The sequence below is a fragment of the Malurus melanocephalus genome, unplaced genomic scaffold, assembly GCF_030028575.1.
Source record: "Malurus melanocephalus ecotype Western Australia unplaced genomic scaffold, MMel_1.1 scaffold_7, whole genome shotgun sequence".
Lineage (NCBI taxonomy): Eukaryota > Metazoa > Chordata > Aves > Passeriformes > Maluridae > Malurus > Malurus melanocephalus.
Genome location: NW_026623239.1, coordinates 2,780,319 through 2,807,812, shown reverse-complemented (window position 1 = coordinate 2,807,812; position 27,494 = coordinate 2,780,319). Strand labels below are relative to the sequence as shown.

The following is a 27,494-nucleotide window of genomic DNA, read 5'->3' as shown; positions in this document are numbered from 1 at the left end:
TTTTTTTTTTTTTTAATGCTTTTTCTGTCATCATTAGTTCTGTCTGTTCCCTTTGTTTTATTTGAGGTCCAATAAGTAATTTTTTTTTTTTTTTTTTAATGCTTTTTCTGTCATCATTAGTTCTGTCTGTTCCCTTTGTTTTATTTGAGGTCCAATAAGTAAACAGGCTAGAAAGGCTTCTCACACTGGCATGCTTGAGGTCTGAGTTGTGCTTTAGAGGGCTTTGAGGCCTTGCAAAGTCTCATGTATTTTATTAGTATCGTCTTGGCAATTTTTAATATAAAGATGAATATAATCTCATATTTGTTTCCTTTTTTTGTTTCTTTAATTAGGTGTCCCAATATCAGGCTTTCAGGTGGAAGCGGTGGGTGGAGTAATATTGAATCTTCTGGATGATGTTAGTAGTTGGGAGCCTGGAGACAGGATTGTGGTTGCAAGCACAGACTATTCAATGTATCAGGCAGAGGAATTTACCCTCCTTCCTTGCCCAGAGTGTACCAAGCATCAGGTTAAAGTCAAAGGTACGAGAGCAGTCACRATTTGGAAATCTGTGTGAAATGTGTATTTGCTCCTGGACAGTCCCTTGCAGTGGAAGCAGTGAAGAGCAGCTTTTTCTCCAATCTCTGTATGGCTTTGTTGCCAYATATATGAAAGTGTAATTCTCCTTGCTGTAAAATGACTATATATGTCAGGTCTGCCTCATAGCTCACCATGCTAACTTTTCTTTCTCATTTCTTCCCAGGCTCATTGAATGCCTTATTTTTTTTCCAGTAGGGTTAGGCTTGTTTTCCTTCCTTGGCTTCTTTCCATCTTTCCACAAGTTGTCTTTATACATMCTTGAATAGCTGTTGTGGTCATTACTGTTTCCTTTGCCTTTAGTGTCATTCTCATCTTTTGAGCTGTTACCATTATGATTTTTTTCTGTTGTTACTATAAAAGTAAAAATAAAACCCAGGAAGAATAAAGAAAATTGCAATCTTTGAACCTGTAATTTTTTTCTCCTTTTCCTCAGTCTCCTTTTCATCSCCCTCCCCAAAAAAATGGTTATGAAATAAGTGGCCCTTCCAAGATTCTGCTCTCACAGGATGTCCCTGAGTAGCTGCAGTCYGTTTTTCCTTTGGGTGTGATGCACAAGTAAATGGTCATGCATGTTGTTTACCATTTCCTTTTTATTATCTGAGTCATTCTGCTTGACATCACAAGAGCCTCCCCGGGGACTGGCTTGCCAGCTATGCTGGCATCTCTGTTTTCCTTCTGCTGCTCCCCACCTGCTCCATGCTGCTGCCATCCTCCTTGGTGTCCTCCAGCTTCTGATCTGGAGCTTCCCTGCTCACTCCTGCTGGGCTGCAGCATCAGTCCATCGCACAAACTAACGAGCTTTGTTTAGTGATGTTAGCTTGCAGCAGATCTTCTGGGTCTGGCTTTGTCCCATTATTTTCTGCACTGTGCAATTTCCTCTTCTTCAACTGCTCCTCTCTTTGCTCATTCTTGGGAATTCTCTGTGAATGCCCTCAGACTTCCCTGTCCACCTGTGCCTTAAGGGACTGCCAGTCTCTGTCCCTCTTGCGGTGAAATTTGCTTCTCACACATTTGTTAGTGTAGGTCACATGTTTTACTGCACTGAGAAGTCTCAGGTATGAAAAAAGCATATCCTCATTTACCTTATTATACCTCAGAGAATACCAGGTTGAGTGAAGCTGCAGAGCTTAGTGATGATATTTCTTGGGCTTTGTTCTTAAGTGTCCTTTTTGTGTGTTTTATTGAGCACAGTGTTTTAAAGAGCAAACTTGAATGTTGTGCTATGAAGTTTTTAGTCACCACTGTATAGTGTGTGTGTGTAGATGCTATTCCATCTTGGAAATCATGTGCTATGAAAAAGCAGCTGCTTTTAAAAGTTTTAAAAAAAGTTTTCACAAGATTTCCAATAGGGTATAAAATACAAAATCTTGTTTTTTTTTTTTTTTTCTTTTTTGGAAAGTAAATCCTAGGTAAACTGCTAAAAAATACTAAAGGAGGTGAACCTGCAGTCAACTAGTCCTTTTGGGGTTCTTTACCACTCTCAGTGTAGTTTTCTTTGTCATAGCAATGTATATACAGTTTTAAAAAAATCCCCATACCACCCTATGTATTTGTACCACAAAGAATGGATTTTCTATGTAATGGTAAACTTGACATGCTGAAGAATGTATTGTCTTTTGAAATTATTTCTTGCATTGTTTTGCTAGGTTTTTAACTGGTTTCACCTTTTTGGAATAGGAAAGCTAAATAGTATTGTGTTGTAGGAGCCCTAGTTGCTCTTTCTTCACTTGATTTATTGACTTGCCAGTCAAAAATAGGGGAAAAAGAAAAGGTAAGCCTTTAGGGAGAGGCGTGCAGTCCCACTTACAGATATCTCTTGTGTTTTTAAATCCTCAGCAGCAGATACAGAGTTAATGTCACTCTTACTTCTGCTTCATATTGTGGTAGTTTAGGCTTATATAATTTTTTAGGACTTGAAGGGATAGTGGTAGTCTGCATTCAGCCTATCAGTAAATGCATGAATGCACTTTTTAAGGTTTACACAATCAGATCATTTTCTGAGTTTAAGTAAGAAATTGATTAGGTTTTGGAAGGAGAGTGTGAAACCAGGGTGTCTTCCCTGATTTTGAGTTTATGCATCTTCAGGATAGCTATCTAAAAACCAGGAAATTTAGTTAGGAATTTTTTTTCTTTCGGGAAGGGATAAAGACAGTATTTTCTAACAGTCTTTGGGCCTCACTTTCAGTTCTCAATTTCTCTTTGAAACAGATTAAGCAGCTTTTTTCTTTTAAAGCAAGTCTGAATCTGTGTTTCACTAAAAGTTTGATACATTTGATTAATTTGAACTCTTTTGGTTTTCTTCCATTCTGTTCACAAACTATTGAACCAAAACTAAGATCTTCTTGGAAATAAAATGTTGATATTTGTTGAYGATTAGTTTCTTACTAAAATGAAAGATATATCTGCCACAAGAAAAGTTAAACTAACACGTTAAGGGAAAGGAATTCATGGGTTTTGTTGCTGCAGTAATCTTGCCTATTTATATAAGTTGATTTTGATTTTAATCACTGGCAATATTTTTCCCTTTTTTTCCCCCAACTTCAAAACTTGCTGTTGGACAGAAAACCCTCAGTTTCCTCATGTAGGAGAAGTCATTGATGGAGTGGACATGAGAGCAGAAGTTGGAGTTCTTACAAGAAACATCCTAATAAAGGGGGAGACAGAAAATACCTGCTATCTCGAAAAGGAGTGTCAGTTCTTCAATTATGATACATTTGGTGGACATATCAAGGTTTGAAAAACATCTTAAAGTATCTTTCTGGCATGTAAAGGCATATTAGGGAAGAAAACATTAATGTTAAACTTCAATGGATTTGAAAACTTAAAGAACATAGATTCATTCAATTGCTTTGTGTGAAAATGACTGTTCTCAGCTTTCCCCAAATTAGATTAAACTCCTCAAGACTCCTTTTTTTTCTGCAGAATTGGAGCAAGGGATATAATGCACAAGCTAGTCTTCAGATGTCCAGCAGTGTTGTAACATTTTATGGCAGGGATTAAACTGTACAAGTGACATGAATGCATGTGCCTTTTAGAACATTACAGAATAAAGCTTGATCTCCCTTATAGAATCTCTCTTCCTTCCTTTCACTGCCTTCCTACCTCCCCAGGTGACRAATATTGAATCCTAAAGATCTGTCTCATCTGAGCTTGGACACTAGAGAGTTATGGAGAGGAAAGAAACTCACTTGTACCAGGGATTTTTATATTTAGTTTATTAAGAATCTAAAAGTACTAAGGTTACRTGAAGGAAACTGCTTGTAATTTCTTCTATTATAAATATAAACAAAGTTGAGAGAAAGTAGTGTTTAGAAACCAGTATTTAAACTTGTGTTCACTTATGTTTTTAAATGAAAGATTAGAGCAGTAGTGCTTCGCTGATGCTAGAGAAGTTTGAGACCTCAAATTTTGAGTACAAATTGATCTGTGCTCACAGTTTGTCATGACAATTTAAATCTTTCTAATGTATTTGGATACAGGTTTTAATTTCATAGTGGTGGACACAATAGTGGGAAAGAAAATAAGCCCTTTCCCTACTATGTGGCAATTTTTGTTTTGTGGAAGAGAGTATGTGGCCTCAAGGCAGGCACATTTTGTGTTCAAGATATTGAGAAGAAAGGAGACAAGCTATGGATCTTGCAAAGCGTGACCTTGATTGCCACAAAAGCATAAATACAGCAGGCGTTCAGTTGTCTGGAAAGTAGAAGAGAAAACAAACATTTTGAGTCATCAAAGTTAAATTGTTCCCAGGAGACTGTTCAGAGTAGTTAGTGTCTGCTGCCAGACCTAGACTGAAAGCATTTTTGGCTTATATTGATCTTACATTCTCAAGCAGAARGATCCTAGACATTAAGAAATTTAGTAGTTTCTGATCATCCTGGATTTTCTGTTGGTTGCTAGGACAGTAGCATGAAGGAGGCTTAGTGGCAGTGAGGAGAAGTATTGGTTTGCAGTTTTGGTGCTTTTCAATATTAAGAGCTAGACATTAGGGATGCATGGTTTTGACCATCACTCCATATTTTAGGCATGCAAAGGAATYGAATCAGAGGATTCCTCTGGAAGATCCTCATGTTAGCTTCTTGTAGTTTAGCTGTTGTACTTGGTTTATGTTTTCATAGCGGGTTTGGTGAAAGAAAATGCTTCCTCTTTCCTGCATTACTGGTACAACCCTGTTACGATTTTACTTCATGCACAGTAACTTTACTGTGAGCTTACATGATTGTGAGGGCAATTTCATATATTCCTTCAAAAAGAAGTTTCTCTGGAGTGCTGTGTCCAGTTTTTGGTTCCTATTGCAAAGAAAACATAGGTGCACTGGAGTGTGTCCAGGAAAGGTTGTGTGTGGCACTATGTGATGAGGAATGACAGGGAGCTGAGAAGAGGAATCTTGTTGCTGTCTTCAGTCACTGGTGAGTGGCCAGAGCAGTTCTTGGAGTTGCAGTGATAGGAGAAGAGGCAATGGCACCAGGCTTAAGCAAGGCAAATAATTCTTGGATGGTGGAAAATGAAAGCGTAGAACCAAGACATCATGAGCATCTCTGTGGCAGGAAATACTCTGTGAGCAATGTGCTGAGCAGCTGTCTTATGAAGCTGACCCAGCTCTCGATTGGACTGAGTATCTCAAGAGGTTCCTTTGAATCTGTATTATTCTGTGGTTTTTATTCAGCTAAGCCTGTCCCAGGTAGGCTCTGCTGGTGCAGCTTCACACATATCCAGATGTGAGTGACTTCTGTTGTACATGTAAGAATATTTAATGTGCCGCCTTGTAAAGACCAAACAGTGAAGTGTGGCCGCATGTCTGGTGAAAATTTCTCTGCTTTAGCCACATGGTGATTTAACCTTTAAACTTATTTATGAAGGATATCATTTTGTAAGGCATTGTGTAGAGCAAGACAGTTTCTTCTAATTYTTATTGTTTGCCTGTGTGCATCTAGCTTATGTGCATCTGGTGTAGAAGATATATTAACTTAAAATTTTAATTAGTTGAAAAGCAAATAATTGGTTATTCACCCTGAGCTTCTAATTTTTTTTTAGATTTTGAAGAACTTCACATCTGTTCATCTGTCCTATGTGGAATTGAAGCAAATGGGCCAGCAGCAGATTGGAAGTTACCCTGTTCACTTTCACCTTTGTGGGGATGTKGATGAAAAAGGAGGATATACTTTTAAAACTTACCTGGAAGGTCTTTCCATTCATCACTGTTTTTCCAGATGTGTGACTGTTCATGCAACTAATGGTTTGCTGGTAGGTGCAAGGAGAGTAAAACACCATGTTGGAATAAATGTTATAAAGACAATTGAGATGCCAAAATAGTCCCATCCCTTCTGCAAATTCAATGCTCAGCAGTGGTTTTCTTATTTCTGGAATAAATGAACTACTGCAAACAATAGTGTATTTTTAACAGTTCCCACCATTCTGTTTTTTCAGATTCTTACAGCAGCTGGCTGTGAGACAGCTGTAAGGCAGCTAAGCTCTCCAGACATAGCAGTGTGTTTGTAAGGGATAAATAAAACTATGTGCTTGAATCATCTGCACTGCTGATATCAAAACTTTACTGCAGCTGTGCCAAGACAGTAAAACTAGATGGTGTTTGTCAAATAAATCTTAGTAAATGCTGTTAGTGCTGACATAATGAACTTGTATTTGTACAGATAAAGGACACCATTGGCTATGACACATTAGGTCACTGTTTCTTCATAGAAGATGGCATTGAGCAGAGGAATACTTTGTTCCACAACCTTGGGCTACTCACAAAACCAGGCACTATTCTACCTACAGACAGAAATAGCAGCATGTGTATGGGGATTAGGGATAAGGTGTATGGAAGTTATGTCCCAGTGCCAGCCACAGACTGCATGTGAGTATGTCATGATGAAAAAGCAAAACCCAACCAGCTGCAGTTAAAACTGCTGATGATCTTTTGACAAAATTCAGAGGGGAACATTTTTGTTGATAATTTAATTAATGCAAGCACCTTAAATGTGGTACTAGTATTTAAAAAATAGTAATAAAAATTTGCATTTAGTCTTTTATTAATGAAAAATGTTGGTTTATAGGAATATTGTTGTTTCTTGTGATAGYTGGGGCCTTAAAATTCTATTGAACATCTTCACAATTGCATAAATGTATGCATATTCCCAAGTTGTCACCACTGTTTTTTCTGAATACCACTTATTTCTTGTGAAAGTTTCTTAGAACACTTTATCACTGCATGGGGTATCTGTACACCATTAAATACAATATTTTGCACTAAAATAAAAGAAAAAGGCAACTTTGACTTCTACATGTGGGAGGTTTTGTGATTTTTGTTTTGAATGTAAAGTGACTTCATCAGGTTAGCTTTTTCTGATGTGCTTGTTATAACGGTGAGGTAATTTGTATTGGAGTTAGAGGTTTTCTGTAGTAACTTGTGTCTGAATAATATTTCAGGGCTGTTTCAACATTCTGGATTTCTCATCCCAACAATCATCTTATAAATAATGCAGCAGCAGGCTCACAGGTGAGGCATATGGGTGTAATTCATCACAAACTCCTCATGTCAGTGGCATTTGTAAAACCTGTAATGTTTACACTGCCAGATATACATGTATTCTTATGCTTTTGTGTAATAATCCTTTTATGTTTGACACTGTATTGCCACTGATGGTGCAAGGTGTGTCTARGCGTGCATTTAAGAGATGCCAAAAATCTTTTTGTGGCAGGAACAGAGGAGATTGCTTGTTTGTAGTTATTAGACCTGACAATAGTCTTACTGTATACATGTAGAAATCTTTTTATTTCCACAGAACTGGTGCATTTCATATTAAGTCTTTTGTATTTTCTGTAGGTTGTCATGAGTTTAGTGATAGCTCTGCAAGAGCTGTAGTCACTGGAATGAAAAATGACTACAGAAGGGTGTTAATTGTGTAAGAAACAGCTAAAACACTTTTTTTCTTCAGTGCTAGTCAATTGTTTCCAGCCAGTGACTGCTGATACAGTTTTGCTTGTTCAGAACCTTGTGTTAGTGCAAATGCTTTGTCACAGGTGCCTGTAAAGTAAAGCTCTGTACGTGTTGTGGAGGAGGGGGCTGGAGTCTGTTCTACACTGGATAAGAGGCTGAGTGAGATATGTAAGGTTTTTAATTGGATCTCTCTGAAGAGATCAGTTGGAATGGAAGATAGGAAAGTTTGTTAATTGTTTTTACAAAGACTTCTGTTTTGGAAGASTATGAGCCTGTGTATTCTTAGCCACAGATCGTTTAATAAGTTGTTATCAATAAATAGAATAGAATTCAAAAAGGTTAACTGAGTTGAAATATCTAGAGTATGAAAAAAATYGGAAAATTTTTTTATGCGTTTTGTATGGTCTAATTTTGGTTGGTTTTGTTGTGGGTTTGTTTTTGATTATTTGTTTTGACAAACTTTTCTATTTGACTGTCTGCCACTGGGACACGCCCATCAAATTAAACCAGCTCTTTTCTGATCAGCACAATGTCTCCCCATCTTGTCTGCGTTATGCAATATACCTAGTTTAGGCTTTGCAGGCTAAAACAGCGTCTTTGATCTGGTGCTTAGGTCCTGCAAGTGCAACTCAATCCAGTGGATGTCACTTCCTTTTGATAGCAGGATGTGCCTGAATGGAGCAAGGGTTTGTGGTAACAGTTTGGCCACTATGATGCACCTCCCTTGCATGGATGTAAACACATTGATATAAAGGGACTGCAGCTTACTGTGTTTCAGAAAAAAAAAATGCTTCAACTTAGTTCATAAAACCTTTCCCTACAGAGCTTTTGYTGGTATAAGCTAGAGCAATTCATAACCAAATAATTCCATTTTTCCTCCCAGTTCCTTAATTATGCAGTGAATCCTCTTGTAAGGGAGTGTATTAGAGGAGAAAAAAAAAATGGCTATTTCTGAATGCTTGCAGATGCTTAACAAGCTCTTAAGTTTATCTGTTTTTCAAGCATCAGGGTGGGTTTTGGATAAAATTTACTTGAGTCTGCCAAGCACAGAGCTGTATTTAATTATATATGAGGTAAGATTTTGGTATTTTTATTAATGGAATATCCATATTTGCTTTGTAATGATTAATCACCAAAAATGTCAGTGTGTCATCATTACACAGTGGGATGGGAACGTTACTGTAAAGTAAAATTTCCACCAGTGTTTGGAAAATTAGAATATTCTTGGAATGAAATGCATGAAATCTTTTAAGACAGGGTGAATCAGCTTTATCCATGTTTCTTGAAAAGGGTGATGAATATTTTTTGTGGGAGCACTCAGTGTATCTTTAGCTACTGTTTAACACTTTAATGTGCTTTGTGTGGTGATTCGTTTTTTATTTTTTAGGGGTACATGGCATATGGTCTGGCAAAATTTTTCATGTATGTAGGTGTCTCCTGTGCTTGTGTTTTCATGATGCCATCGCTTGCAAACGTGGATGTGGTGGAAAGAGAAATTTTGTGGGTTGCATTTAGCAGATAAATCCAGCTTCTTTAAGAGCAGAGATGTTGAGAAAATTTAGAAAATGAGCAGATACTAAAATTATTACTGCATTGTTGGCACAGTGCTCTGAACTGGCCAGATTTCTTGATGTAGTTTTTTTTTACCTGTATTCTGAAACCTCTTGTAGTTTTTTTGGCTCTGCCATTTAAATTTTGATAGGAGCAGGGATGAACCAACCTTAATCAGACTGCAACAGTAAGGAAAAGAGGAATGATTTTGAATATTTTACTATGAGTAGTATTATCTAGTAGCAAAAGAAAAKCAAGTGTGTAGGTTGACATGTAACTGAACTGCAAAAGTTACATTAACTTGGATGCTTTTCTGCTTTGAAATATTAGAACATCTTAAATATGTGAYGTTAAATGCCTTCACTGAGAAGCAAAACAGTTTTTGGTGCACATTGTCCACTAGMATATAGCCTTATTTGCCAAGTCCCACTTTTTCACTGATCAAACAGATGTTTGTACACTTTGTTTTTAAATCTATATTCCAATGCATGCGGTTGGTTTGGTCTATGTTTTTATTTGCATCTTTACTTAAAATGTCCCAAGTTCAACTTAGCAACACTTACTCTGWGAATAGATGTATCATCACCGATAGTAGTATCACAATCACTTATAAGTGATGTTATTTTCTCCTGTCTTGCAGGATACTGGAATATGGTATTTGTTCCACAGGGTTGCTACAGGAGATTCTCACAGTTTAGCCATGGAAACCAAATCAGAACTTACACCCCTAGGAATCTTCTATAACAACAGAGTTCATTCTAATTTTAAGGTAATGTGTTATCTTATTAAAAAAAAAGTGGAGATCTTTATTTCTCAATATTCTTTATTAGAACTTGTCTGTTTACATTTTAAGGTGGTTAGGAGATAGATTTTGTGCCGTGTTTGAACTGTGCTATAGAACAATGAATAATYGGGATAGGTGTGTTTTCCAGTCACATTTTGAGTATTCACTTTCATATCCTCATAAGACACAATCAACTAAAATCAATTAATACTTCAAATAAARTATTTTTTCTCAGAAAAAAGTAGCTTTGTTTTCTACTCCAAAGAAAGCTGACCCTTGAAGAATCAAGTGATTCATCTAATACCTTGCTGCAGTAGCTACAATATATTTTTCTGAGTCTCCAGTGTACAGTAACTCAGGTGTTTGCACATGGTGACACAGTCTCTGGCTAGTGATTAAACTTCAATATTGCCTTCAGGAGCCTAGTTATTTGTAACAGTTTTCTGACAGAATTTTCAGCCTACAGTCAATGAGAAATGTTTTGTTAGTATGACTTTCAAACCTTTTCACATTTCAGCTGAAGTTAAAGTTGTTAAAGCATTTCATTTGGAATCTAGCCACTCTGTGTGTGTATAAATATAATATTTACATTTACAAAGCCACCAAACTCTAAAATACTTATTTGTGTTAGGYTGCTGCAGGAGATTCTCATAGTTTAGCCACTAAGATCTTATAGAATCATTATTGGATGTTTTTTTGCAAAGTGAAACTGATTTTACTTGGCAGTTGGTTTTCTGGGATACCAAGAAATGATGCAATGTTTTATGGAAGTTGTGTTAACAGTGTGTTCGGGACTGTATGGYATTTTCTTCAGATTGGAATTAAAACATACTGAATACAAAAGTGCATTGTGAAAGAAGATTTGCAGCTGTATAGATAATACAATCTTTAAACAAGGGTAGCAGTTTCTCTGTTGAAAGAGAGCTCCACCAGCAGGTCTGAGATTCTGCTTGTATGTAAGACTCAATTGTAATCTTAATTTGGATCAGAGATTAAAGTAGTTGTAGGTATTTGTATGTAAGTGAGGTTAAAGAGCATAAATGCTTCCTCATGCTTTTATTTTCTCAAGTAATTTTTTTCAGACTGGGTTATTGAGTTTCAAGCTTATGACTGCTTGGACCAAAAAAGTCTTTAGTGTTAAAGGTAGTTTAGTTTTAAAGTGAAATTCAAAAGGATTTTTCACAGTGGGTTTTGGGTTTTCTTTTCTTTTCCATTTGTGAGAATAATTTGAATTCACCACAAGATTGTCTTCTAGATTTTCCAGAATAGCATCTGGAAATAAGTGTAAAACCTCCAATAGATGTTGTGAAAGAAGTCTGACGTGAACTTTGATCATTTTCCATTACTTTTTTTTTTTAAATCACAGATAATTCCTTTCCTTTTAGCACATTACATTAATGGACATTTTAGTTCATTATATTAATTATCTAGTATTCCCTTAGACAATATGCCAGCTAAAGCCAAACTGAAAGACCTGAGAGTTTCTAATATGTATATGGAATGTAATGTTTAAATTAAAAAACTTTCATGCTTACTATACGTTTAATTTTGGATAGTATGAATTTTCTTTCCTTGCTTGTTTCAGGCTGGTTTGTTTATTGATAAGGGTGTTAAAACAACTAATGCTAGTGCTGATGATCCCAGGGAATACCTTTGTTTGGACAACAATGCAAGGTAAATGATATTTTCTTTCAAGTGAGTGAAAAATGGCAAAGTTTTGAGACTGCTCTTACATTCACATGAGGAAAAATCCTTTTAAAACAATTCAATAATTTGTAAATTACAAACAGTAAGTTCATGTATGTTCTTTTCCCTCATTCCCACCATTTCCTCTGTTTTTATGAACAACAGAGGTGGTGTCTCTTAAAGGATTTGGGTTTCCTCTGAACTTTTKCTCAGGATAGTTTTCATCCTCTTAGAAGACACTGTTTTAAACATGCATTGCTGTTATGCTTAAAATGTTTTCTGGAATTACTGCTGATAGGAAAATATTCCTTTAAAATCTTATCCTCTGATTCACGAGTCAGTTTTAACTAATTGTTAGAAAAAGGCTTCAGTAATACATCCACTTACCTTTCCTGCTGAATGTTTCTGCTGTTCCTTCTAGACTTGGAAGTCRCAGCTCAGTGGTACAGTTTTGATGAAGGCTACTTGCAGAGGTGGTACAATAAACCRCATTTTCCTTAGTTTACAGAGTGAGAGAAAAAGTAATTGAGAGTCTAGGAGAGTTCCAGGTTATTCTGTRCCTGTTTAGTCTTATCCTGAACTTCAAGTAAAAGAACCTGGGAATATGGTTGAATGACAATATTGGATCACTGTGTCTGTCAATATTTTATTGTGACAACTAAGCATTAGGGCTGAAAATATGGTTCATAGGATTTTTATTTTCAGGTGACCTGTGTTTAGGATGAGAACAGTTAAGGTACTGCTGCAGATGCAAGGAGGAAAGTTCCTAATTTTGGCATTACTCAATACTTCATAATTTGGAAATGAACCTGTTTTGAGAGAAAGCCCATATAACCCTTATGGTTTACCTCAGTCATCAAGGGATCATTACAGATAGTCAAGGGGAACTTGAGAGGGGCAGAATGCTCTCTTAAGAGCCTGTAGTGTGCTGAGGATGCACAAAACTCYGTGTGTGAAATTGGGTYCATGTTTTCTCAGCAGAAAGAAAAGGAATGAAGCACTGCATAACTACATGAGGTCCCTAATCATTGTGCATGGAACCAGACTGGAGGGGTTAAAATGTTAGTTGAGAAGCCTGAGACTGTCAAAACTTAACATTACCTGTTTTCTGCTTCCTCCCTTGGATGGGGTGAGGCAGATCCAAGCAAAAGAGCATTAGGTGATTCAAATAATGGAYATAGATGTCTGTACCCACTCAAAATGCCTTTTTGCAATTTTAAAAAATGTATTATTTTTTCACTGGAGTCTTGGGAATAATGAAGTGAAAACATCACCAGTTCTTAATCAGGCTGTTTCCTCATATTATTTAAACTATATTCCAGTCATAATTTACTGTACAAGACCATTTTGCTAGCAATACAAAAAAAAAAAAGCTCAGGTATGCCTAAATTAGCACTCCTGTGTGTCAGAAGAGTTTAGAAGATTTGAAGGACCAATTAGACAAATGTCCAGGCTGCTCTTGCATAGCTAATGTCAGCCTTCCTTCCCGGGAGCTTTTAATTCCCTCCATCAAACTTGCACATTAATGCTTCAGTACAAGTGGGGAGGAAAACAAGGAAAAGGGGATAAAGGCAGGTTAAAGGTAGCTAAAGGAACTTAGGGAGACTAAGCAAGAACATGTGACAGTTACTGGAAAAAAAAAGTTTCATTTTCCTGCTTCATTATATCCCAGCGACTCTTTTCTAGTACTAGAGAGCCRGAGTTGTACCTGCTTTTAGCTTTTTTCATTCCAAACATGAAGAAGAGTTGAATTTGCCCATCACATGAATGTTTATMTTTCATGCTTACTCTGCACAACATATATGACACATATAAAATAAAAAGTTTTCTTATACTGAGTGTTTGTCTCTTCCAGGTTTCGACCTCATCAAGATGCAGACCCTGAAAAGCCCCGAGTTGCTGCCCTGATTGACAGATTAATCTCTTTCAAAAACAATGATCATGGGGCCTGGGTCAGGGGAGGGGATATCCTCATTCAAAACTCTGGGTAGGTGTTCAGAGACAAACAGCTGCGTGCTGTTAAGAAGTTTTCCCTGAAGCTTTGTTTATGAAGGTACATTACCACAGGGTTATAGGAGTGGAACTTATCAATATCATGATCAGCTTTCAAACCATCCCATAACTTCGAATATGCAAGTTTATATGTGATTAGWTCTGCCTTAAACAGCAAAAAAAGAACTGTACTGAAAAGAGCCATAAGAGCTGSTAGAGGCAGTAAATTTAGACTAGGATTTCTGTTGTCTCCCTGAAGCTCTCAAGTTGTACTTGAAATGTGTAGAAAAATTATTTGATTCCTTTTTAACGACAATGCTTTTAGAAAAGTTAAGTATGTGGCGATTCTAAGTTCCATTAATAGAAAAATTCAAGCTTTTTTTCAGTGCATAGCAGGATGTGCTCTTATATTAGCCAATTGTAGGATAATTCAGAAAAAAAAATTGATGCTTTGGACTTTCTTGTAGGTTTGCGGACAATGGAATAGGTTTGACATTTGCTAGGTGAGTACTTTGTTAATAATTTCTGTTTCCATGCCTAGAAGCTTAGAACATTGATATGTGTCTATTAAAATTAATTTATATATTTTCATAAGGTTGCAGTTTCAGTTTGAGGCCTGGTTGTATTTCCAGTGGTGCAGGTGATTTTACAGAGTCTGTAAACTGACACTTTAGAGCAACCTSTATTTGGTTTACACAATAGTTTGCTGCCTCTTTTCCAGAAAGGCTATGTTGATCCAGGTATTCTTGGTATTGTATGATTCCTTAGGCAGTATTTTATCATCCTCCTCAGCTGAAAGTGAGTAATTGAAAAGAAGGGAGGTGAGCATTTAACAGGGGTAGCGTCTCTTTCTAATGAAAAAATCAAGTAACTTAGGTAGTGAGCTGAAATTGCTGCTATTTAGGTTATGAGGAGCTGGTTCTAGGACTGCARAAGGGGGCTGTGAAAAAAAATCCTGAACTACCAAGGGAGTTAGAAACTTTAATGTTTGGTTCTGTGGAACATTTCAGGGAGTTAACCTCTGTTACTGTTAATGATCAAATCTATTGTTCTGTGCATGAAATCTATACAGGAGGATTGTTATAAAAGTGAAAGTAGTATGCCTTGGTATAATCATCTGCTGAAGGGCTTTACTAAAGACTTATCTCTGATGTTGCTTTGGTAGTGATGGGAGCTTCCCAAATGATGAAGGTGCCAGCCAGGAGGTATCGGAGTCACTGTTCATAGGTGAGAGCAAGAATTACGGGTTTCAAGGTGGACAGAACAAATATGTGGGAACTGGAGGAGTAGACAACAAGACACGCACTCTGCCTAGAAATCGGTAAGTACGTAATGAATGAAGGAGTAGAAGTACAAGAAATATTCTCTGTATCATGTGTAAGCAGCCTTCTTGATTGACCTGTGAGATTTTAATACTGCGTTGAAGGTAATGGTCTCTTTTTCTTTTCAATGCTGCATGTGTATCTGTGTCACTCTCACCTTTTTGCTGAGGCAGGTTCATCTGATGGTTCCACAGGTTACTGTTCTGTAGCAATTTGAGTTATCCTATTTAAATGAAACCTTAGTCTTAAAAAACATTCAGGTCTGGAAGAAAGCTTCCAGGTAAAGAATTTTGAAGGTCAGTTTGCAATCTGTGAAAAAGCACAGTCTGTGACCATGATCATTTTCTCTTTGACTTGTGCTGATGCTGGTTTAACGTTTTATCAAGTCCTACTCTTGTCTCAGAATAGGAATATTTTGGTCTAAGCCCAGGCAGAAATGGAGCCCCACACAGCCACTCCCCTTCCTTCACCTCCTCAGATGAGGGAGACAAAAGACAGAGATCTTGAGCTGACATAGGAACAATATTGTTAACAAAAGTGACTAAAAGAAGGTGATTTACGAAAAAATACGCACTGCTCGACCTGGCACTGGGTGGCCTCCAAGACAAAAAAATGAAATGGCCAAAAAGACGGTCAGCACCCCACAGCTTCCTTCCAGTGGACAAGCCCTCTGGTCAGGACCAGTGTAACCCCACTGTTCCCCTGGAAAAAGGAACACCCTCCCTTCAGGAAATAAGAGTCCCTTTCCCTGCCTCCCAGCCATGATGTAAGATGGTGTCAAGCAGCACAATGTCTTGGCCATGCCCACATGGCTSCAGGCTTTGTCTTCTCACATCCTTGCCAAAACTAGGACAAAGGGTGCAGTGGGCCCAGGCCACCCTAGTTTTTTGTGGTTTAGCCATTGAAAGGAAGAAATTAATGTGGTGGTGATATATGAGTTATTCAGTCTTATTGAGTGGAATTGCGGGTTGGAAGGGGCCTCTGGAGGTCATCTTATCCAACGCCCCTGCTCAAGTGTCACAGTAGRGCTTGTGTTCCAGGACCACATTCAGGTATTTTTAGAATATCTCCAAGGATGGATTCTCCACAGCTTCCCTGGACAACTTGTGCTAGTGCTCTGTCACCCTCTCAATGAAACAGTTTATCCCAATGTTTAGCAGGTACCTCCTGTTCTTYGTCTTGTGCCCATTGTTCCTGATACTGTCACTGAGAATAGCCTAGCTCCATCTTCTTTGCACCCTCCCTTCAGATGATATTATACAATGAGATTCCTCCCCAGGCCTTTTCTTCTCCAGGTTGAACTGTGTTTCTTCCCATGAGAGTACATGTGTTCCAGGAAAAAGAGTGTTTCTTCCCATGAGAGATGCTCTGTGGCCCTTTGTTGCACTCTCCAGTATCTCCGTATCTGTCTTGTACTGGGGACAAGCGCTYTAAGTGTTGCTTCACAAGTGCTGAAAACAATGGGAAGTATCACTTCCCTCACTTTGCTGGAAACATTTCTCACAGTGCAGCCCTGGATACCTTTTCCCTCTTTGTGGCAAAGGCACGTGGTTTGGCTTAGGATCAGTTTGGTTTCCATCAGGATCCATAGGTCCTTTTCACTGGTGCAAAATGTTGTTTCTCCCAACGTGCAAGAGCTTGCATTTGCCTGTGTTAAATTTCACCAGGTTCCCATCTGCCCATTACTCCAGCCTGTCAAGRTCTGTCTGGGTGGTGGCACAACTCTCTGGAGTATAGGCTGCTTCCCTCAGTTTTGTGCCCTCTGAAGACTTGGCTTATAGGCTATACTTGGCCTGATTATCTATATCACTAAGGAAGATAATGAACAAAACTGGGCTCAGTATTGACCCCTGGGGTAGATCACCAGTTACTGGTCTACAAGTAGACTTTGTGCCATCACCTTCTCAGCCCAGCCATTCAGCTGTTTCTCAGTCCATCTCACTGTCTTATCCAGCCCATACTTTGTGAGGATCTTACGGGACACAGCGTCAAAAGTCTTACTGCTGTTTTGGTAGACCATGTCCACTGCTCTCCCCTCAGCTACCAGACCTGTCATTTCATCACAGAAATTTATCAGCTTCTCCTTGGTGATTACTCTGTATTATCCATGTTATTCGTTCCTGATGACCTCCTAGTCCTTCAGGCACCTAGAAATGGTTTCCAGGACTAATTGCTCCATCACCTTCCGGRGGGTCAAGCTAAGTCTTACCAGCCTGCCATTCTGTGGGTGTTCCTTCTTCAAGTTACAAGTGACATTTGCTTTCTCCAGTCTACAGTCACTTCCAGCATGCCATGATCAATCAAAGAGCAGGYGGTATTATTTTTCTGCTGTATTTCTCATATTGGAAAAGGGGCGCATTTGCAAATGGACGGTGATAGCTCTTCTAACAGAAAGATTTAAGAGTGGTGGATTTTTGGCTCATTAGAGAAGTGCAGAAACCATATTTCCTTTACTAAAATCTATCTTGCGAGCCATTATCTAATTGTTGTTTTCTCTCAGAAGAAATGTATTTAACACACATTCAGGCGTATCATGGTTTTTATTACAGGATGGTATAAATGTCTGCTTGCATTAACAGGACATTTCCAATCAGAGGCTTTCAGATTTATGATGGACCTATTCACCTTACCAAGTGCACATTCAAAAACTTTATGGCAACTCCAGATAGATTTACCAGTGCAGTTGGATTCTTGATGAAAAATCCGTGGCAGATGACTCCAAAAAATAACATTTCTCTTGTGAAGTTTGGTCCAAATGTAAGTTTATTGCAAATTTTCCTTGAGTCTTGCAAATGGTTTTCATTTCTTCTTGTGTTTAACATATGTAGACAAGAGCTGTAGGTCATYCTTTCTGTGCATACCTACTGCAGAGTTTGTCTCCTGGCTGGAGGTCACCCAGWGTGTATCCTTTGTTCCCTGAGAAAAAACAATACCAACAGAGATGTAGGATTTGTTACAATAAATGATTCATGGTTTGTGGTAAACCTAAAATGAAATTTTTGTAAGATTTTGTAAGGTTTGGTATATCCTTAGTAATGAATTTTCAGCAGCAAATATTAACAGTGTTCAGAAGCAAAAGCTGGCCTGAGCCTGTTACTAAAGCCCAGCATAACTGTTTTGCAAGATTCTGCTGTCCTTATTGTAAAGTTTTTAATCAGCTTTGTCAAATTTGTTTCTGCACATGTGCAAATGTTAGTCTGTGTTCCACCTGGTGAAAAGGAAATAAAAAATTTCATTGTTGTTGTCAGGTTTCTTTGAAAGCCTTCTTTGGAAAGCCTGGTCCCTGGTTTGAAGAAGGAGATCTGGATGGTGACAAGAACTCAATATTTCATGATCTAGATGGTTCAGTGACTGCTTACAGGGATACCTATGTGGGCCGAATGGATAATTACTTGATTCAACACCCCAAATGCATTAATATCACAGAATGGAATGGAGTGGTTTGCAGTGGGAACTATGCACAGGCTAGTATTTTTGGCTTTTTGTTTTGGGCAAACCTATGCAACTACTTGTTGAGTCAGATAGTGTAAGAAATACAGAATTACCCGTCTTTGGATTTCAAAWTTTTTTTACTTTTAAAAATGCTTTTATTCATATTATACTTTTCAGCCAATTTTGTATATATCATGTTTCCTCTCAGCAATACTGAGGRTACAATATTAGATGCTGAAAGATAACTTAGCAGTTCTGTCTTGCAGCCGTGTCTGCTAAAACATTTTTATATTGAAGATGTCTTCCACTCAAGTTCTGTCTGCTTTTTTCAAAAGAGTGGATTTTAAAGGGTTTGTTTTGTTGGTTGMTTTTCTGGAGATGTTAAATACCAGCTTCTGATTATGAGTCTTACAGGTTTGATTCCCATTTTGATTCCTTTTCTGCATGGCCAAATGTCAWTATGATTATTTTTTTTTCTCTTCCTTACCTGTTTTTGTCTGTAAAATGGTAAAAATCTATAGTAGTTTTGTGAAATAGGACTTTCATTCACAAGACATTTGTGTATAACATAACTCAGAACATCAAATGGTAGCATTTTGGTCAATAATGTACTGATTGTGCTTCAGTATTTCATTTTCTTTTGCACAGAGGCCAAACCTTCCTCTTTTCACCCTCTTTAATATCATGTAGGTTTATGTCCAAACATGGAATGGACAGAATCTTTCCATGACTATYGTCCGAGATGAGTATCCAGCCAATCCCATGGTTCTTCGAGGCATTAATCAGAGAGCAGCTGCCTTTCAGCAATACCAGCCAGTAGTGATGCTTCAAAAGGGCTATACAATACATTGGAATGGAAAAGCTCCAAATGTTACCTATCTGTATCTCATTAACTTCAACAAGTATGTTTACTTTCTTTTGTGACTTTGATCCGTAAGGCAGTACTGAAGTTATGTCCTGCAAGATTACTGTGCCTGAGTTTGCAAACCAAAACAGGTTGGGGTTTTTTTCATAATTACAAATACCAAAGTATGAAAAGCATCAAGCAATAGAYCTGCACCTGGAGTTAAACACTTGTCCAATATAGTGTCTTCAAGGAAAAACCTTTGGAGAAGAAATAGTACAGAGTGAAGTTGAGCAGAATTGGTGTTGAATAGTTTATCATGTTTGATTTTGTTGGCAGATGAACTTATTTTATATCTCTAAAGCATACAATCAAATATATCAGAGAATCTGAGGTTTTTTTAATATTTAATGAAAGACTGCAGATTTGGTCATCTGGTTGAGGGTTTAGCAGCTATTTCTTTTTTTTTGAGTGATCTGTGTGTTCCGTACTGACATCTAAAATGTTCCTACCATATTTTGGTTTCAGGAATGACTGGATTCGTGTTGGTCTTTGTTACCAACCAAAGACAGATTTTGTTATAGTATTGGAAACCTTTCAAAGGCGCTCATCTGCTTTGTCAAGCAAGGTGGAGCGCTACACACCTGTATCTTCGATGATGGAGCTTGAAAAGAATCGATCAGACAAGAGGTTTTACTTCGACAACAGTACTGGGTAACTTTTGTAATTTGACTCTACTAGGAGATGTTGTTTAACCTTAAAATGTCCAGTCTGATAGTGTTAAAATCAACTGAGACACCTGCACAAGAAGAAAGCTGTTCAGAAGGACCCCAAAACCTCTTTGGGAGAATGATTATATGTCTTTAAATCTCCAGAGTACTGTGGCTGTTACTGAAATAMTTCTCACAGACCAAGACAGTTACCAAAGATATTTCCAACCCTATGTCTAGGAAAAATACAGTATCTGGTGTGCTGCAGAGCCATGCCCTTCAGGATTTAATTTCTTAGTCGTCAGAGAAAATGTATCTTCTTGCTAAACTGAAAATTCTAAAAATTTCCAAAAAGCTTTCTCTTCCAGCATTTAAAAATTGTATTTCTGAAAATCCCAATCTGTTTTCAGCTATCTCAAAASAATTTAAAAGTCTTAGCCTCTCTTTCAGAAGTACTTCTGACAGAGGCCACTAGGATCCTTCTGAGAGGTTTAAGATATAGTCAGCTTTCAATAAATTAAGTCCTATGTACATCACTTACATGTTTTGTGAATGTTGGTCTTCAATTTAGAATTGTTCTCATGTAGTTTGTTCTTTTATCTGTTACTGTGCCTGTCTGTAGTAAATATGCAAATTAGTGTAGTTTTTGAAACAACATTTGTGTTGCTTTGTGTAAGAGCTAATACGTAGTAGAAGAACTACCACTCTTCTGTGAATATTATCAACCACTAYACCTTAAACTGCATTTCCAGGCATTTGAAGTAGCACAACTACTTTGTCCCATGCTGGTGGGTAAAACTGAAGATCCAAACAGTTGCCACTGCTTTCCTACAGAGATCTATGACCAAGGAAATAATTCATGCTCTGCAATTAGGTTTTTTTCCTGTAAGCCACTGGTCTGAAGACTGTTTTGGTTTTTTTTGGTTTTTTTTGCAAAATATCTGCATTTATATTAATGTCTCCTTTAAGTGTTGAGAATGTTAGATAAGTCATTAAATACTTCCTAACTCTAGTAAACTGTAAATGCTTTGAAAAAGTGTGGACAGTGGTGCGGAAACTAATACTGTAGTTTCTCTGCCTCTTAAAATCATGAAATATGGCTGCTAAGATTTGACATAATCCTGTATTTCCTATAAATTTGTATTTCACCAGTTAATTTAGATTATTTTTCCTCTTTTTATGTGTAGGTTACTGTTTTTATTTCTTCAAGCCAAATATAATAGGGATGGTCACAGTTATTGCTCATCTCAGGGATGTGAAAGGATCAAGATTGTGACCAAAGATTCATCAAAAGGGATAAGTAATTGCATGGCAAAAGCTTACCCAAAGTACTACCAAGTACCAACCATCATAAAGCAGATGCCAGGAAAAACTACTGTACCATGTACAAAATGTGGCACAACTCAGGTAAAGTAAAATAAGCAAAACCTGTCATGAACTGTAGAATTGGTGATGCTGTCTACTCAATTTAAGTCCACATTTCAGTCTTTCAGCACAGGATACTGCACTTAGCACCTTGCGCTGGTCACCTTGTTAATCTTCTTGGACTCCTTGAAGGCTGGAGTCCTTTCTGTRGCACAAAGTTTTCAGGTTTTTTTCTTTTCTTCTTTGGTTCAACTCTTGCTCCAAGGGCTACAGAAAAGGATTATTGGTGGATTACTGGTGCAGGTGGATTAATGTCTTGCACTTTGGTATTATCTGTGCTACATGGAGAGCTTTTCTGCAGCGACCTGCGTGGCCAACCTTCTCTTTGCTTGGGTGTTCGCTTATTAACGTGAATGTGAAATTGTCTCAGCTATACAACTGAGAAAAGTATTGAAATTAGGGGATAAAATAYATTGCACTATGCATAATTGTATTTATTAGGATTGCTAGTACCATAAATAATGCTGCTGACAAATGGATACATTTTCTTGGAGCATAGGCTGTCCATTATAAAACTGTGCATGATGAAGCGTCGAAGAAACATCAGTATGTGTACCTAACTGTTGTGTTTGATATCCAGGTGGTATTCACCAGTGATCCTCACAAAAACTACCTCCTTGTGCAGATTAATTCATCTGATGAAAAAGAGTCAAGCAGAAGTCAGCAAGCATTTATAAATGTAAGTATTCTTTATTGTTTGTTTTCTTAAATATAATTTTAGGAGTTTATATTGCAACAGTTGTACAGCTCTACATAATGCTGACCTCAATTTTCTTTACTTGAAGAGAGTTTGTTGAGTTCGTTGTTTAAAAAACAGCGTTTTTAAAAGTTAAAAGGCTTATGTTACAGGCTTCAAAGCTCTATTTTGTATTTGTATCCTATCTGCTGAAGASAAAAGTTAGTGTTTAAAACGTTCTGTTCCATGTCTAAACCTGTGTTGGTATACATTTATGGCTGGTTTTGGAAATAAACAAATCAYATAACCTAACAATTTGTTAGGTTAAATCCATTTTGTCGAACTTGTCTTGCTGCAAACAGATTAGCAAGTTAATAGGGTGGGTCATGCAAGCCATTAAGTTTTGCTAAAGTCCTCTAAATGGCAATTACTAAAGAATCAGTAGATTTCTGTATTGTTCTCTTCTGGCCCAAATAAACCCAGTGACATGGAATGGTATAAAAAGTCATTTAGTTGCCTTTTCCAATCAGATGCTGAAGTAGGCTTAATGTGATAGTGAAATACCATTTGCAGACACCCTCACACCACAGAGTTTAGTCTGCACATGCCCTACGTTGGCCTGGCTGAACCTTCAGTTATCCAGGTACACAAATGGCACATGAGCTGAATAACTTTTGCAGCTGCTAAGGAACGTGTGTTCCATATCCAAAGCAGCTAGAGCACTCAGTAGGAAGAAAGTAGGCTGGAACCAGCCTGCTGCAGGGATCAAGTAACTTTATTCTTGTCGAGAAAGTCCAGGTGGTTCAGTGCTGAATTTTAGCTTCCCAAAGCCGCAGCAGTGACTGAGGCAGATAGTTGGTCACCTGGAATGTGCAATATTCCTAGAGAAGCTACAGATTTAATGCTCCCATGCAATTTCAAAAGTCCCATTAAGCAGTGTCCTTTCAAAGGGAAAATTGAAGAGATATTGGGAGAAGCAATTATTTGTAAGGAAATTACAAATGTCTAACCTAGAATAAGGTCAACCCTGAGTGTAGTAGAATTGCTGTTTGATTCATAAGAACTTCCTTTTCTCTCTTTTTCTTCCTTTTCAGGTCAATGGCACCATGTTTTTCTTCAAGGATAATGGTATACTTATTGTTGTAGTAGATGCCTGCACTGGCACAGTGTTGGGAAACAAATTATTTTCTGGAGTAGACATTAGGCGTGTAGATGGATATTTAAAATCTGGAATTCCACAAAGGTATGTGCAATGACCACTCTTTTCCAGTATGTCCTGTAGGCTGCAGCTCTGCTCTCTGACATGGATTTAAGTGTTGATGAACAGATGATACAGGAGCACTGGAAGTGAACAAACATATGTCTAAGTTGAGATGAAAGGAGAAACATAGGAGTAATTTATTGGACAGTTTAGTCTTATTTGAGAAAACAAAGCAAATTTGGAACACTTACCRTTTTCTGGTGTTGCCTTTTTCCTCAAAAATAATATTCTTTAGCAAAGTGTCATATAATAATACTTCTTTACTTAAAACAAGAATAAGTTTTTGTTTAATAAGGACACTGGCAAGGACTGTGTGAAGGATAGAGTGTTCTCTCCCTATAGGGAGCAAATCCTTGATGACTATATAGTGTCAGAAAAAATCGTTTTAATTTGCTAATTTTGGATCAATACCTAAACTYGATTTTTTGGGTACAAAATATTACACTGTATTTAAATAACACTCTACAATGATTTTTAAGTTAAATTTTAAAGTCAGTTTAAAAACAAGAAGTACTAAGTACTGCTTTCAGAAAAGGATTAGCTATTTCCATGTCATAAGTACTCTTAAGGARTTGGACTGTGAGGGCAACTAGCTGTAAAGGTGTGTGGCAGAGTATTAAAAAAAACATGTTTACAACAGCTGCTGTGTCTGTACTGTTCCTGCTGCAGGTCTATCATTCTGCTGAGCACAAGAGGTGATGTAGCAATTCCTAATAATTTAGCAGAAGCCTTAATGTCCCTGGGGACAGCAAAACCACCTTATCTTCAGAGCAACGGTGGGTGCAAATGTTTCGCATTTCTTTGACACCACCCTAGTCTTTGTATTTATGTTGGCTGGTGAAAAGGGTGTGTGAAGAGGATGCAGCTGGTGGAGGGTGGTTGCCAGTTTGCACTGGTCTGGCTGCTGGGTGTCAGCTCTTGCTGAGAGGGGAGGTGGGCAGCTCTTCAACAGATGGGGCAGACAGCCCTTCCCTTTGCCCATTGTGTGAGGCTTGTTGCAAACAGAGAAGTAATTAGCAGTTCTTTGTGCCTGTGGATTGCACAAAAAAGAGTCCCAGACTTTTTTCCTAAAGCCTGTATTTTGTGCCTCACCCAGCAAATCTATTTTTAAGCAATCTGTGCCTGCCTAGTATTTCCTGTTCTAAAAACTTGAAGCTAGAAATGAGAAGCTCTTGATATTTTCAGGGATAGTGAGTTATAGGCCACATGGGATAGCTCTCATCTGTTCAGGGTGATGGCACAAGTTGTGTTTGAGAAATGAGGTTTTATAACTGTCCAGTTAGCTGTATTTTCAAATTAAGATTTCAGGGTATTTAATACTAAATAGTGAAAAAGGAAATTGCAAATCATTATTTCCTTGTGGGCTGCATGTGAAGTTGAGGGTGGGCTARTGTCCTGAATAATGTGGGAGAAGGCATTTCAGAGGAGTGTGCCCTTTGCTACCGAACCAGTCCTGTGTTGTGCTGCAGTGAGCTTGGCTAGTTTGGTAATGCTGAGCTGTTTTTGTCACAGGAAGCTTGGCCTTTCTGGGCTTCAGAGGAAACATTAAGCCATCCTGGATTAAGCTGTTTACCAGTCCTGCTGGGCATGGGCTCGGGCTCGTTCAGATAGAAAAGTATATCCCTTTGCAACTGGAAGAGTATGGCTGTGCCAGAGCAATCAAAAGCCGTCGGAGAGACCTTGAGCTTCTGAAGAAGGCTACACGATCTCATTAAAGACTAAGATGTACATAAAATCTGGGGAAAAAATGTGAACTAACTTATTTTTTAATTTATGGCATTTTAAACTATATTGTTATCCAAGTAAATCATGTTATTGTCTGACAGATGTTTGCCAGCATTGACTGCTTGAATGCCAATCTGTGCACCTTCTAGTTGTACAAAATATTAAAGAATTTATTAGTATTTGTATAAACAGGTTTCAGAGATTTTTCAGATGTTTGTATTTACTGTAAACAAGTTCCTTCTGTTTAATACTCCTTTTGTATGTAAGAGGGTATTCATAAAAGCCTTAAGTTTTTAATAACAAGTGTTGGAGTGCATTTTGGGTTACTTGAAATATTAATATCAATGCCTTCATAAACAGCTTGAATTGGTCATTATAACTTATGCATTTTTCCCTCCACTGTTTAGCTGTTTCTTGGGAGTTTATTTATCAGCTCAGTTACATTCTCAATTTACTTTCCCATGTGTTAAAACCCATTTTCTCCTATGCATGCAGCTRACTCAAGGGATTTTAACTGCAGTAAATTTTTTTCTTTCCTGTGTGAAAGATGGAGGGAGGAATTCAAAGATCCAGCCTGGGGCTGGGTGAGGATTGTCTACCATTCAGCAGAGTTTTACAAGGCTATGTGTACAATCATGGCATGCAGAGCAGGAAATTACTACTGTTGCTTAAGATCACTGTTTATTATTCCCTCTAAATACACAGGTGTGTCTGTAAGAGTTACTATAATAAACAGTCTGCAAGTTACAGTTGCAGTCTTGTGTACAGCTTGACTTCAGCTTAGTCTTTTAAAGCTTTTAGCCAGAAGGGCAAAGCTGAGATACTTTATATTTTCAATTTGTTAGGAAATTAAGCTTCTACTCTTGCAGTGTGTTTTTTGTTTTTTTTCTTTTTGTTTGGTTTTTTTTTTTGTGTTTAAATTATTTGTAAGGCTATCCCAGCTATAAATTCCTAGTAAATGGACAGTGCTCTCAGTTCATTGTCATATCTTCTGCCTTAACTTTGATTCTTTTAGTATACTCATGTTATTAGTTCCTATTGACTTTATATTAGGTCCATTTGATTTCATCTTGTTTTGTTGCAATTGGCAGAAACAGACAATAATATGAAAATGATTTAGAACAGAGGCACAGCTGCCCTCTTCCATGATCTTTGTCTTTGAAATTAAATTTYAGGGACTGTAAAGATGCATTTCATAATGGGGAACAAGAGGTGCCATAGGGCTAAAATGTAACCCTAGTTCTAATAAAACTGACATACTTCCTCCTTCTTGTATATGTTTTCATTCATTTGAGCTGGTGTAATGTATCTACCATTCAGAGATGCTTTGTGCTTTGAATTCAAAGTAGAGTGGCTGTTGGAATTATCTATATGCCTGTCTTCTCCAAAGATGTTGAAAAACTGTGGGGATTTTTTTTTTGTGCTTTAAAGGAGAAGGAGGCAAAGTGTCAAACCTATTCTTCTGTTCAACTGAAATATGCTACCTCAGTGCTACAATTAAACTGCCTGGTCTAGTGTAGTTTCTTAAGTGAGAAAGGAGGGGTGAGGTGTACAACACAAGAGTTGAAGTTAACAAATGGATGACTGATATTTTTATTGTTAAACCAAGCCAAATGGGTGATTGTGTATTTTGCAGTTGTTCTGATGCACAGTTCTCTTGTAATGTTTTTTAAAAAAGTAATTTTGTTAGGGGAATCTGTGATAAAAGTTTAAGCCTATCTGTAATGTTTGGTGTTATTAATGCAGGGCARTGTGATTTAAATGCTTTGAGTGCAGTAGTGATAGTGTTTGGGGATTAAAATGGCTTTAAGGCTTCCTCTATTCTGTGGGTTGTGCTCTGCAGAGAAATAGTGACAAAGTAGTGACCCTCAGGCTTGTGAAGTTGGCCATTGTTTATGATATTCTGCTGTTCTAAGCGTCTTGTAAAATTTGTCCTTGGAAGTGTCAAGGGTTATTCTGATGTAGGGCTTACTGATGAACAGTTGGAYCTGAAGTTGAAGTGTTTGTCTTTTGTGTAAATTTAAACACTTGATAAATAGCATAAATAAATTTTTACATCTGAAAAGGCAATATAATTTTGGGTGTCTTCTGTTCTTGTAKCAAGTAATTTTATGATGTTTGCTGTGTGAATAATACATACTAACGCATTTCAAACACAGGTTTACTGGTGAGGTTTTTGGAGTATATCCTTCTCTTCATTCAGAGACAAGTTAGCAGTTCTGGAAAGGAGACACTGATGGTGACTGAAGTTATGGGCCTGTCTTGAAAGCCGGGTATCTCAAAGCCAGTCTGAGCTGCTGAGTCTAGAGTCATTTTAGCTTGGGGGAGCAAGGAGAGCAGAGTTGATATTAACTCAGGGCATCCTATCCATGTCTTTAACTGCCTGGTGTGGGAGTAAAAAAGATAAAGCCTATTCTCAGTGGTGCCCAGTGGCAGAGAGGAAGAGGCTCTGGGCACACACTGAAATGCAGGCAATTCCACAAAAACAGAAGGAAAGTTTTTACTGAGGAGGTGGTCAAACACTGGAATGGATTGCCAGTGGAGTGTTTTTCTGTGGAGACAGCAAG

General features: G+C 37.7%; 1 protein-coding gene across 5 annotated transcripts in view; it reads left to right on the top strand.

The window, feature by feature from the left end:
- Positions 1-26,990, top strand: part of CEMIP2 (cell migration inducing hyaluronidase 2) — a 54,205-nt gene extending 27,215 nt beyond the window's left edge. For all 5 annotated transcript variants that reach the window (XM_057372516.1, XM_057372509.1, XM_057372524.1 and 2 more), the window contains 19 exons: positions 333-521; positions 3,141-3,310; positions 5,614-5,823; positions 6,231-6,436; positions 7,009-7,078; positions 9,711-9,839; positions 11,440-11,528; positions 13,396-13,527; positions 14,000-14,035; positions 14,698-14,853; positions 17,434-17,611; positions 18,103-18,318; positions 18,977-19,188; positions 19,659-19,844; positions 21,028-21,247; positions 21,846-21,944; positions 23,036-23,184; positions 23,872-23,978; positions 24,715-26,990. In XM_057372516.1, coding sequence (XP_057228499.1) covers positions 333-521; positions 3,141-3,310; positions 5,614-5,823; positions 6,231-6,436; positions 7,009-7,078; positions 9,711-9,839; positions 11,440-11,528; positions 13,396-13,527; positions 14,000-14,035; positions 14,698-14,853; positions 17,434-17,611; positions 18,103-18,318; positions 18,977-19,188; positions 19,659-19,844; positions 21,028-21,247; positions 21,846-21,944; positions 23,036-23,184; positions 23,872-23,978; positions 24,715-24,917 — 2,957 coding nt within the window. In that variant the 3' untranslated portion in view covers positions 24,918-26,990. The remainder of the gene's footprint in view (positions 1-332; positions 522-3,140; positions 3,311-5,613; positions 5,824-6,230; positions 6,437-7,008; positions 7,079-9,710; positions 9,840-11,439; positions 11,529-13,395; positions 13,528-13,999; positions 14,036-14,697; positions 14,854-17,433; positions 17,612-18,102; positions 18,319-18,976; positions 19,189-19,658; positions 19,845-21,027; positions 21,248-21,845; positions 21,945-23,035; positions 23,185-23,871; positions 23,979-24,714) is intronic.
- Positions 26,991-27,494: the final 504 nt, after the last annotated feature.